Below are 12,257 nucleotides of genomic sequence, written 5' to 3' on the forward strand. Positions count from 1 at the left end.
CAAACACGATAGTTAGTTTCTCAGTCACAGGGTCTGCTCTTCCTCCTCTGTCAGAGCTAAGCTGGCGGGCGGGTCCTTACCCAGGATGTAGTGGGCTGAAGCAGGGCTGTGTAATGACATAGGTGAGGTCAGCGTCTGGGTGCTCTCGGTCTGTGAAGTGAAGGTGAGCCTGGGTGATGTAAACCACCTCTGTCTCCTTCACTGTCAGCGAGCGGACGCTGCCAGGAACTTCGACTGGCACCTGGTCCTCCACCGGGAACACGTGCACCACCACCGTCTACACACAGGAAGGAAGAGGTGAGAGGAAGAGGAGGTCTCAGTGCGACATTCAGACTTGTCACTCTCTCAGACCAGAGCCGACTCACGTATGTCTGCGACAGGTTGGGCGGCCGGTGGCTGTCAGACAGCGTGAAGTCGAAGGCGTCCTCAAACTGCTCGTCCCCCGAGTGCTGGTAGAAGATCTGACCCTGGATCAGGTCCCTCTGCAGGAAGCTGTCCACCGGTGACCCTGCAGGGAGAGCACAGAAGAGCTCAGAGACCAGCAGTGCAGGAACATGATGGTTTACAGCAGAGAGCTGCAGGATTGAGCCCTCTCACCCAGATATCAGCATTTTCACCCCATCATAGATTATTTCTGAATGCATTTGTGGTTCAGTGAGTAAAGCTGAGTGTCCCCCAGGAGCTCAGTGGTTTGACCCCAAGTCATGTGACTGTAGTGTACATTTACCTTTACCCTTCAAAACCATTAAATTCAACACAAATTGAGTATCACAAACATTTATTTACCACAGAGGTGATTCTGGTCATTGAGGTCAGTATCAGCTGATAATCAGCTGACCTATCAGAGTGAGTTTGGATTGGCTGATTCTTCTGGGTGGGAGAGTCCCAGAGTTAGACACGCCCACATCGCCTCTCTGATTATTACGTCTAAATACCCGCCCTCACCTGTCTCATGGGCGGATGTCTTTCTGACCAGGTGCCCGGCCCGGGGGGCGGAGACTATCTGATAAAGGATGTAGTCGTCACTGGAGTCAAGGTCGGAGGCCAGCAGCATGAACTCCTCTAGCCGCACGGCCCCACCCTCCTGCACCTGCACTGCCACATTGTTGATGAGGAAGGGTGGAGAGTCGTCCTTGGGGAGGATGTTGATGGGGAACTTGTGCCGGACGCTGTGACGACCGTCGCTGATGCGGAAGACCACGTGGTCGCGGGTGGAGTCGCTGTCGGAGTGGTGGTAGACGACCGTGCCCTCCTTCAGGTCCCGCACGCGGAACATAAACGCCTTCCCGCCTGGAAACACAACGCAAAAATTACATGACTCAAAGGGAAAGATCTTTCATTCTTTTCCACTAAACAGTGAGTCCTCACTGTTCCCACAGCTTCAGACGTCTGCTTTCTAAAATAAAAAGGCCTCAAATCCTCACCTCTGAGAAGCCTGACAGATCAAAACACCTTCGATTCCAGCCAGCGGGTTCAGAGTGATGACAAGATTTAAGACATTAGAGACTGAAAGGTCGGCGGCCTCCTTCCAGCCACTCAAAGTGTCTCACTGGCAGCTGAAAGGATGTTTTTATTTGATCATAAATGATCTGTGATCCTCTCAAACTGGACCTTCACTCTCACTGAGGAGGAACTTCAGTCAGTAACTTTGTTCTTCACGCTCACTGCAGATTTTTGTCTGTCTGACTAAGGTCACGTTCAGATCTTATATTTAATGAGACAAAACCTCATTTGTACATTTAAACATAAAACTCTGACTGTGATGATGACTGTTTTAATCAGCTGGGGGCAGATTCACGACGACATCAGTCAAAACAAAGACCGAAAACCATCTGCTGAAGGCTTCACCTCAGCGACAGCACAAACACACTGAGGCCACTTGCTCTCTGTGCCTCTTCACAAACTCCTGGCAGGATTTTTTTTTTAATGCTGAAAGAAGTTTTTGCAGTACTGTTTGGACTGAATAAAAATGAAAGCACTCCCTCTTTAACCTGACTTATAATTCAGAAAAGTAAAACAAAACGAGGCTGTAGACTCTGTTTTAAACACTGCACATAATATTTCTGACCCTTCACCATTTATTGTTACATTGCTATTATTTATTGTCTTCACAAGCGTCGTGTTTTTAAAGAGTAAATAGCCTCCATATTGACTGATTATTGATTTTTTTGATGGGATCTTCGGCTGCTGCCAGGTTTCACAGTAAATCTTCATGCTGACTTATAAACTGAAACAGATTGAATGTTTCCACGGAGTGACGCGTCAGGAGCGCATCGTGTCGTACTCGGGATGAACGCGTGGCGAGCGTCTGCTTCTGTCACAGAGCGGCGGGATGTTGTTTGTCTCTCGTCGGGCCGAACATGAAAAACTTCGGTGTCCTACATTAATGAAACGTCAGCCGCGTCCATCTGTCAGCTCTCTGCCGCTGGCTGGCCCTCCTCGCGCTCTACAACATGCTGATGGCCCAGCGTCACGTGACCGTGGCCTACCGGAGGACACGTGTTGTCGGTGGCCGGTTTCCAGCCAAAGCTTCGCACTTTGATTCAATTACCGTCTCCAACACGTGCGCTGCTTTCCTCCCATTGTCACTTGGAAATAACAAGTTTGTGTTGGCGCCTGGAGGCACAGCGAGGCGCTGGCTCGGTCTGCGCCGTGAACACCGGTGGGCTACAACATGGCGTCCTTCCCGGCGGCCGCCCGGCTGCCAGGGCGGGGGCTTCCTGTCTCCCTGCGAGTGCCAGAGAGACAGAAGGGCAAGGTCAGCAGACAGATTGAGAGACGAGCGTTCGCAAGCCCGAACCTCATTAGCAACTTTACCGAGGGGAACCGGCTCGCGGTCCAAGTGATGGAAACAACTTGGTAATTGGGCCCAAAGGTGGCGTTGGGCAGCCGGCCCACGAAGGGAGAAACGGGACGCGTGTGTATGTGTGTGTGTGTGTTAGGGACAGGCAGCCATCCATTTGGCTGAAGGCGTTGGAGCGAGCCCGTCCCCATGCTGCAGCCGCCGCCCTCCAGTCGCAGCACCGAGGGTCAGCGGCGTCCTCAGAGACGCAGCTCCACTGCAGCTTCCTGCGCGGACGCGGCGCCAAACTTCAGCCCAAACCGACGGGATGAAATGATGCAGGAGCAGGTGCTGCAGGAGGGGGAGGAAGCTGCCTGGTGGGACCAAAGTTTCAACAAGCATCCAACTTATTTTGCTGCGTGTTAGAGACGTTCTTCCCTCTGCAGGTTTCTGCGCTTTGACGGAGGATGCAGACATGAGGAGCAGCTGCGACTCCGTCGACGAAGCAAACACAAGTTCTCGCTGTTGTGAAGTTTGTGGTTTGAAGCCTGACAGAGGCACAGCGAGCAAGTTTAACCCCTGCTCTTCTTCCAGCCTGACCTCACTGTAGCTTTTCTGTGTGACCCCAATCTGTAAATCTGAGGAAACCGCTGCCCGACCAGAGTGTGAACACGTGGTAGGAGGCTTCCTCAGAGCAGAGGTCTGAACGTCACACGCTGGATGGAGAATTTTTGTGGATCATTTTCTGCATCCGCTTACACGACACGAGTTTTTGTCCCAAACACAGTGAAAAAATTAAACAACCAATAAAAACCAAAACACATATCTCTTTCAATAAAGTAAAAAGCAGGACAAAACCAAAATCTTAAAAAGGTAAAAACTTTGAGGAGTTGAAGAATAATAGCGTGATAGCGTGATGTCACAGCAGCTCAGGTGAGGACTGCAATTGAATCACTGATTAAACCTCACAAACGAGCGGAGGATGAGACGAGCACAAAAGCAGCCATGAAAGGTTAACTCCCGCCCGCCTGAAGCCCTCGGGGCGCCCGCCACCTCCTCCCCCTCCCCCTCCGAGCTGGTAGCATGAAAACCTGTTTGGGGACAGTGCATCTGCTCCCTGTGCACGGCGCCATGAAATGGCAGAAGTCGCTCCAATCTGCTCCGTCCCGATGCCGTTCAGACAAAGAGGCGGCCTCGCCGAGCGGCGGGCTGGAAGTGGATGGAGAGGCGGGCAGCGGCGGCCCCTGGCGAAGTGGCCCTGGCCCCATTTTACACCTGATTAGGAAACACATGCAGGACCGTGAGACATATGCTTCCCCTGCCACACGGCGGTCCCTGACGGACACGTAGCACATGGAGCTAAAAGGGCGGAAAAGGCCAGACGCCGATTTGCAGAAGTCCCAGGCGACCGAGGAGCATACCAGCGAGGGAGTCGAGGACGGAGGGACGAGGCAAGGCGGCGGTGCCGAGGGGCTTCCCGAAACCCGTCGACGACATCTTCTATACTTTCTGTCTGTTCGGTGTTTATCGTTGGTCTTGATGATGATTTCTAACAGACGTAACATAAATACTAATGGATCATAATTTATATATAACAAGATTTAAACTCAAAATACAGAAGATAAAAAGTAAATTAAGCGCAAATAAATAAACCATTAAATTTAAAATGGAACATAAATCCTTGAAACTTTAGTTTTTTTAACACACTTTTTATTTGATGTAAATAAAAATAAAAATATATATAATTTTAGTAAAAATTATTATAATATATATATATAATTAAAATTTTAAGGTGTTTAAAAAATATTTTGTCATGGCCAAGGGTGGGTAGTAACTAATTATATTTACTCAGTTACATTTACTTGAGTAACTTTTTGTTAACTGTACTTTTTTACTTTTACTTGAGTAATACTATTATTATGAAGTATCACTACTCTTACTTGAGAAAAATTTCCGGGTAATCGACTCAGTGTGAGTAACTTCAGTGAATGAATAATAAGCGTGTTTTAACCAAAAATGCATGAGACAGACACAAACTTGCAGTTTATGTGAAAGTGAGACTTCTTGTTTGTACATAAGGTTTGTTGTTTTAATGTTATTCTGTCTGCTGAGCCTGTTGTGCCATTTAGAGATGAAGTAAAGTAACAGCGTATATTGTCACTGGAAGTACTTTACCCTGTTCTAACATGTACATGCACACACACACACACACACACACACACACACACACGTTTTTATCTTGAAATAATATTAATTTGGAAAAGTGCTTAGATTTATTATTTTGTAATCATGTTATTTATATTTATTTTTTATTTCAAACACCAAATTTTGGACTAGACTTTATACTTCTGTCTGTCTGATTATCTCACTTTCAAACATAAATCAGATGTTATGATCAGGTACTCCGTACTCAAATAGGCTTTTTGACTAATACTTTTTTACTCTTGAGTAATTTCTTGGACGGCTACTTTTTTCTTTTGCTTGAGTAAAACTATGTTGAGGGAGTGCTACTATTACCTTGAGTACCATTTTTGGCTACTCTACCCACCTCTGGCCATGACTCAAGGATTAAAAACTAAAACGATTTTTAATATTTTAATAAATGAAGCACCCCACCATGTTTTCTTTCATCTGCTCAGATCTGATTGGTCAAAAGAACTCAGACTACACACAGAAAGCAGAAGCTTCATGTACAAAAGTCTCACCTACAGATTCAATTTTGTGGCACATCAAAGTTTTGGTAGCGACTAAAACTGAAAAGCTTGATTAGTCTGAAAGAAAAGAAAGAAAACTGAGGAGAAGATTTTTCTTCACTTTGACTGTTTGATGGAGCATTTACCACCTTAAACCCGACCCCGCCGACCTTTGACCCCTCACCTCTGACGCTGAGCCGCCCGTGCACAGGTCCGTCCACGGCCACCAGGTAAACGGCGTCGATGTTGTCGTTGTCGACTATCTGCAGCTGCTCCCAGGTGATTGGTCGGGACTGACCCTCCAGCAGGTCCAGACCTGAGATGGCACACATATTCACACGTTACCTCAACGAGTAAAACGCCATGAGACTTTCTCACACCACAGAGATGGACGCGGACATACCCACGTTCCAGGAGACTCTGGGAGCGTTCGTTTCCGATGTCCTGATGGAGACGTGGACCACTATGGGCGGGCTGGTCAGATAGGAGCCGTCTATTACCTGAAACTCCACCTGAGTATATAAAAAGGGAACGCAATGACAGGAAATTACATTATTAAGCGTGTAAAACACCCCCCCCCCCGTCTCTCAGACAGCTCCCTCTCCCTGAGCCTGGTTTTGTTGAAGGTTTCTTCCTGTTAAAAGGAACTTTTTCCTTTCCACTGTCACCGAGAGCTACTCATAGGGAGGTTGATTACAATTAAACTGGCTCAATCCACCAACTTACTAAACTCATAAATGTCATGAGTTACACTTAAGGTCCAGCAAAATAATGTTAATCAGGTGAGGTAACAGCTCAGAGCTACCCACACACACCTGCTTCTGTTTTTGTACAGCCAGTGATGGGAATAACGGCGTTACAAGCAACGGCGTTACTAACGGTGTTACTTTTTCCAGTAACGAGTAATCTAACTAATTACTATTTCTATCGTTACAACGCCGTTACCGTTACTAACAAGAAAATGCGGCGCGGTCTCGTTACTATTTTTCAACAGACAGGCTGAAGCTGTGTTCAGCTAAGTAATCTGGGCGCTACAGCTTTAAGCAGCTGCGCGCTCCCGCGGACGGCAATCACTTTCTAGCAGACGATCACTTTTTGGCACAACACCTGTAGCTAGGGGGCAAAACATCGCATGAGTGCTGCTGTTTGACTGAGGAAGAATAAAGTAGTCGTGGTAAGCCAATCACACGGCCACTTTAAGATGACAAAGCAACAAGGTGATATATACCAGTTTTTAAATTGTCCTGATAGGCCACATAAAACCAGAGTCATGATAAACAATATATACGCGGCGTTTTTTCCTCAGTTTCGTCACGTTTGCTATCTAAGGACAGCGCTAGCAAGCACTCTCTACTTATGATAAAATAAAAAAACAAAAAAAAACAGCCTGTTCGTGTTGGTAGAAAAATGTACCATGTCGACCAATCAAAAATAATATGGCAACATGACCTTTGGTTGTTTAGGAAGAGGCGGAAGTTTTAGGAGTGACAGCGAGAGAGAGAGAGAGAGAGAGACAGCAGAAAAAGAGAGAGAGCGAGTTTTGAGATGTGAGAGATTTGTAACGTTTAGCGTGTTGTTGTGGATAGTTTTGTGTTGTGTGTCAGAACAATGAGGCAACTGCTGTCTCCAGGTAAAAAACAGGAGGAGTGATACACCTGCTGCTGTCAGACCTGCAGGTATCAGGCTGTGATGTTCTCCTTAATAGTGGACAGAAATTATTTTTTGGGAGTGGCACAAATAATTTGTGTGGCATCTTATTTAATGCAGAACACCTATGGTTACGTAAATAGTTTAAAATGCTTATTTAAAAAAGAAAGTAAAAGGTAAAATGGCTGCAAATAACTTTGTTGTTTGCAAAACTTGTGCATATGATTTTAAAATTGCATTTAAAGTTCTGAAATATGATTAAATAAACATGTTTTTGGTTGTTACAGTAAAAAAAATAACTTTTTCTACTCAGATTTGATGTTTTTTTGTCTGATTTTAGATCAATTGTCTTAATACAGTATGTCAAAATGAAAACATAACTGTAAATTCAGACACGTGAGGTTGTGCTGAAAAGGATGATACCAAACAAGGGAAAGTAAATAGTTTTTAAAGGTGAAATGTAAATCAAAAGTAGTTAAAAATGGCCCATTATACCCTGGACCCCAGAGGGTTAAACATTTTTTTTTTTAAATAACGCAATAGTTACTTTTCAAGTAATTAATTACTTTTAGAATCTTGTAACTCAGTTACTAATTCAGTTACTTTTTTGAAGAAGCAACTAGTAACTATAATTCATTACCTTTTCAAAGTAACTTGCCCAACACTGTGTACAGCTGACTTGAAGGTGAAGCGTCTCCTAAACCTCCATGTCTCCTTTTTTTGACATAGACATTTTTGAAGGGAACAGAACACTAACACTCAGATCTGGAGCCCCGGCTTAGAGCCTTTGAAACATCAGTGTGGGGTGGGTTAGCTCTGGTTAGCTTTGGTGTGCTGTTATGTTAGAAGCTGAAGCAGCGTTAGCAGCTACGTTAGGTTTGATTCCTAGAATAAAAGCCCAGATATCTGCCACATTGCCCTGAAAAAAAGCTGTTTTCTCCAAAATTCCCAGTGTTGGTGCTTCTAACATTGTTCCAACTTTTCTTCAGAAACTGGAAGAACCTTTGGAGCCCCGTTGCGTCTTCAGTACCTCGTAGTTCCTGCGGCGCCCCCGGCTGCTGTTGGATGGCTGGTAGGCCACTTTCATCTCGTGAAGGTCCAGCCATGTGAAGGACCAGATGGGCTTGGTGTGGTCGTCCAGGTGTGTGATGTAGCCCTCGGCGGGTGGGACGGTCACGTTGAAGACCAGCTTCTCCTGCGGAGTCTCGTGGTCCTTGGCGTCCAGCGTGGCAGTGGTGAGCGGGGTGAGGATGAACTGGTCCACCTCCAGGATGAAAGAGGCCATGAAGGCAGCCTGCGGGGGCTGGTTCTGCATGGCCCCCTGGATCAGAACTGGCAGCCACACGGCCTGCGACTGCGGGAGGACGAGGACAGGTAAAGTTTAACACACCACGCAGAGATCAACACATGGCGCCACAATTTCTGCTGTTACACTCATGAGAGGTGTCGCGCCACCGTTCACGCGCTAACAAGGAGACAGAAATGCTTTAAAGGAATGCTGGAGGCTTCGAAACCCCACACAACCTCCGCCTGCACATCCGTCCTCATCGCCGAGCTGAGAAGGCGGGATGTCACCTTCTCACTGCCAAAATCTCACCTTCAAACAGCACAGTCTGCACTTTACCAACTTTCTTCCTTTAAAGCAACTCTGAGCCTTGTTTCTGCTTGTTTCCACAGTGCTGTCTGAGCTGTGAGCTCATCTGAAGTTCCTGTACCTCTAGCAGCGCCCTGCTCGCCTGCTCTCTCAGCTCCACCCTGACGGGGACATAGTCGATTTCCGGGGATGGCGGGCTGAGGTGCTGGTACTTGAGGCCGGAGCTCAGGAAGTCATGGCAGCTGGTTTTGAGGAAGCGGACCTCGGTGGTGTCATGCAGACACGGACTGTTTCCCGGGCAGAGCGCCGCCTGTCCGCCTATCAGAGAGGAGAGCCAAGGGTTTTAGACCAATCGGTGAGTGGAAACACCAGACACACACAAACAGATCAACCACAAGCAGCCTGCGTTTCAGTTTATATTTATACTAATGTGTATTTTATATTTAAGCATTTCTCTCAGTTATTTTTAAATTTTCATATTTTTTTTTATACTTTTTGCTTTATTTGTGCTCCACATTGTAAATAAAATGTAATTTATTCAACTTAAAGGTTAAATTATATTTTAGAAACTGTGATGATGCAATAAAACAATGCAAATTTAAAATATTGTACCCTTCCTCTGCGTGGAGTCTTCCTCCCTCACCAGCCGACCCGCGGCGGGGACGCTGGTGTCCGCGGTCATCAGCCTGACGGTGCAGACCAGGTCAGGCGCAGCCCTGATGTTCAGCACCGAGCCGTTGATGGCGTTGGATAAACCGTAGAACTGGGGAACGACCAGCGGAGCGCTGCCGAGTGCCACCACGCCCGAGCCCGAGTCCACCACCCGGACCCTCAGGACCACCGTCTCCACCTGCGTGTCCGAGGATGTGAACCTCCACACAGACACCACATGTCATGTTAAACAGAGCTCCACCCTGGCCCACGAGGTCATCACACATACATCCAAGTTTGAATTAATGTTTAAGCCACGTCTGTAAACGCTCCATAAATCTAACCTGCAGAAATCGTTTTTCTCATCATTCTAAAAACAAAACTGATTTTTTAAATTACTTTTTATTGCTTAAAAAAAGATCTTTTGCATTTGTTTTTTTTCTTCTTTATTTAATCTGGGTCTGTCCTCAGTTCATCCTCTGGAACAAACTGTTTTAGCACCTCCCTCTGTAAGAACGCCTCTTTAAAAGCCCACTTTCCTCTGAATGACAAACTTCAGGAAGCCTGCTGAGGGGCAGCTCCCAGCATTCTAAGCTGTGTTGTGAGTGTTGAGGGGGATCTGGGCTGCTTTCCTCAGGCTCAGAGGGGTTGTTGTTACTGTTTGCAGGATCAGCTAACAGACCATGTCTGTGCCTCCATGACTGGACTAGCACCTGAAATATTATCTGCTGTGTGTCCCAGATTGGCCTCAAACACTCCACCTAGGAGACCTGACCCCCCCCGACCCGCTCTGAGCACTGCAGCCATTTCCAGCTGACCTTCATGGCTCAGAGCACCTCAGGTTAGAAAGACAAGCCAGAAGACATGTTGCAGACCTGTGGATGCTGCTGACTGACCTGTAGACTCTGAGCATCACCGCGTCCTCGTCCAGCAGAGGGCTGCCATCGTGGACGTACTTCACCTCATCCTCCAGGAAGCTGCAGTCAAACACCTGCAGAGCGCACAGAGCAGAGCACCTGTAACTCCTCTGAACGGCTGCCGTACGGCACCACCTGTTCCACCCTCACCTGTGGGCTCAGCCTCCCGACCCTCTGAGTCATGGGCTCGTTCATCACCACCTCCACCTTACAGTCGGCGCTCGGGTCCACGCTGATCTGAAGCTCCGCCCTCGTAATGAAAACTGAGCGCCCTCTGCTGACCTCCACGGCAGAGTTCACCACAACCAGAGTCCGAGGGCAAACACCCGTCACCGCAAGCAGCAGCAGGGACACGAGGACGGCAGCCATGCTGGGGGCAGGGTCACCGGTTTCAGTAGTTCAGGTGAAGCAATGCTGACGGAGAATAAATCTGTCTGAGGTTTCAGAGGTTCCCACTCAGTCCGCCCACATCGTCCTCAACTCCTCGTCTTTAGGCTGAAGGAGGAAAACAGGAAAACCTTACATCGTATTTCAGCGTCACTTGACTGAATTAATGGATGATGGAACAGAGCGAATCATATTTTAGAACTGGTTGGCTAATGCTAACATTGGACCATCTACAGAGGAAATCATATGAACCATATCCAATCAGAGAGCACAGAGTGAGACAGTGTGCAGGAGCACTGCCTGATACTGTAACTGCAGCTGTCATGCAAATGAGCTGTCAAAGTGTCTTCATCTGACACAACATGCCACAGAAGCACCGACAACATGTCAGCCGACCCTGAGCTTATTTCAGGCAGGTATAAATACAGGTGTGCATTTACATTTTGGTTTGCCCTTCAGTGTGCTGTGGGTGCTTTGAACACCACCTGTCTATGAAACCGAAGACTCCAGCCTCTCCTGCAGGAAATACTGCACACAAAGAGGCAGGGAGCTGCTGCAGAACAACAGAGTCTTTCTTCTTCTGTGGTTTTCTTTGTGTGTCCTCCACAGGTCAGTTTTCTGCATGAAAACGGCTCAAGACAGATCAAACTAAAGCAGATTTAATAATGTCTGACTCCAACAGAGACAGATGTAATCCTGACTCTGACCTCTTCCAACACAAACACTGAACCCAGCAGACCAGAATACTTACAGCAGATACTCCAGAGCAGCTCCAACCCTCCTCCACGGTTCCCTCTGAATCCCTGCAACTGCCCCTCTGCCACATGAAAAGTCCTCTAAATCCTTCAGACAAAAACAAAAAAACACTCCCAGCATGCAGCTGGCCAGCCCAGCTTCTTCCCCCACTGCCCCACACTCCCAGCCGGAAACTGCTTTCACCCTCCATTTCACTCCCAACCAAAACTGTCTGCAGGAAACGACAGGTTAATCTGCATGACCCTGCAGAGGTGCTGGACGGGCCGGGGGAAGGGGGAGAAGGAAGGAGGAGGTGAGGAGGTGATGGGGTGTTTTCAGGATCAAAGCAGAGAGCTGGCGGGCCGCTTCCCATCCAGCCAGATGAGCGTGGGTTCATTAGTTTGAGGTTGGAAGGAAACAGAAGCTACAACGAACTGCAGTCCCTCTGAAGTCCAGCAGATCAGCAGTGAGTCAGTCCCCATAGACTCCCATGATCATACATTAGAGCAGAAACAAACACGTTTAACAGCCTTATTTTATAAGTTACCTGTTTAAGTTGTACTAAATCTTAAATTAGGATTATTAGAGGCGTGGCCTCTTTGACTGACAGGTGGATGTGGACACGGGTGGCTGTACCTGCTAGCTGTCTGCTAGGCTTCACCTGAGCTGGACCTCTGGACTGTGTTTGTTCTGTTTGAGCCTTTTAGAGCATTTTTAATGTCAATGAGATTTTTTAACTGGATATAGGATAAAGGATGCAGAAAACTGACTGCAGCTTCTCCCTTGTGACAGGAATGTTTGTGGTTCAAGATGACTGGATATCATTCATGAGGGATACATTTGACATATGT

At 47.3% G+C, this 12,257-nt stretch overlaps 1 protein-coding gene across 3 annotated transcripts in view; it reads right to left on the reverse strand.

Moving 5' to 3' along the window:
* Positions 1-12,257, reverse strand: part of frem1b (Fras1 related extracellular matrix 1b) — a 44,863-nt gene that overhangs the window by 26,712 nt on the left and 5,894 nt on the right. For 2 of the 3 annotated variants that reach the window (XM_039607462.1, XM_031743551.2), the window contains 10 exons: positions 10,435-10,779; positions 10,264-10,358; positions 9,329-9,588; positions 8,838-9,034; positions 8,153-8,476; positions 5,879-5,987; positions 5,660-5,791; positions 946-1,290; positions 366-508; positions 81-277 (listed from right to left, as the gene is read on the reverse strand). In XM_039607462.1, coding sequence (XP_039463396.1) covers positions 81-277; positions 366-508; positions 946-1,290; positions 5,660-5,791; positions 5,879-5,987; positions 8,153-8,476; positions 8,838-9,034; positions 9,329-9,588; positions 10,264-10,358; positions 10,435-10,653 — 2,021 coding nt within the window. In that variant the 5' untranslated portion in view covers positions 10,654-10,779. Of the gene's footprint in view, positions 1-80; positions 278-365; positions 509-945; positions 1,291-5,659; positions 5,792-5,878; positions 5,988-8,152; positions 8,477-8,837; positions 9,035-9,328; positions 9,589-10,263; positions 10,359-10,434; positions 10,780-11,422; positions 12,064-12,257 lie in introns of those variants that run through there. The other variant, XM_039607463.1, reaches the window with a different exon arrangement.

Source organism: Oreochromis aureus, linkage group 23, assembly GCF_013358895.1.
Source record: "Oreochromis aureus strain Israel breed Guangdong linkage group 23, ZZ_aureus, whole genome shotgun sequence".
NCBI classification, from domain to species: domain Eukaryota; kingdom Metazoa; phylum Chordata; class Actinopteri; order Cichliformes; family Cichlidae; genus Oreochromis; species Oreochromis aureus.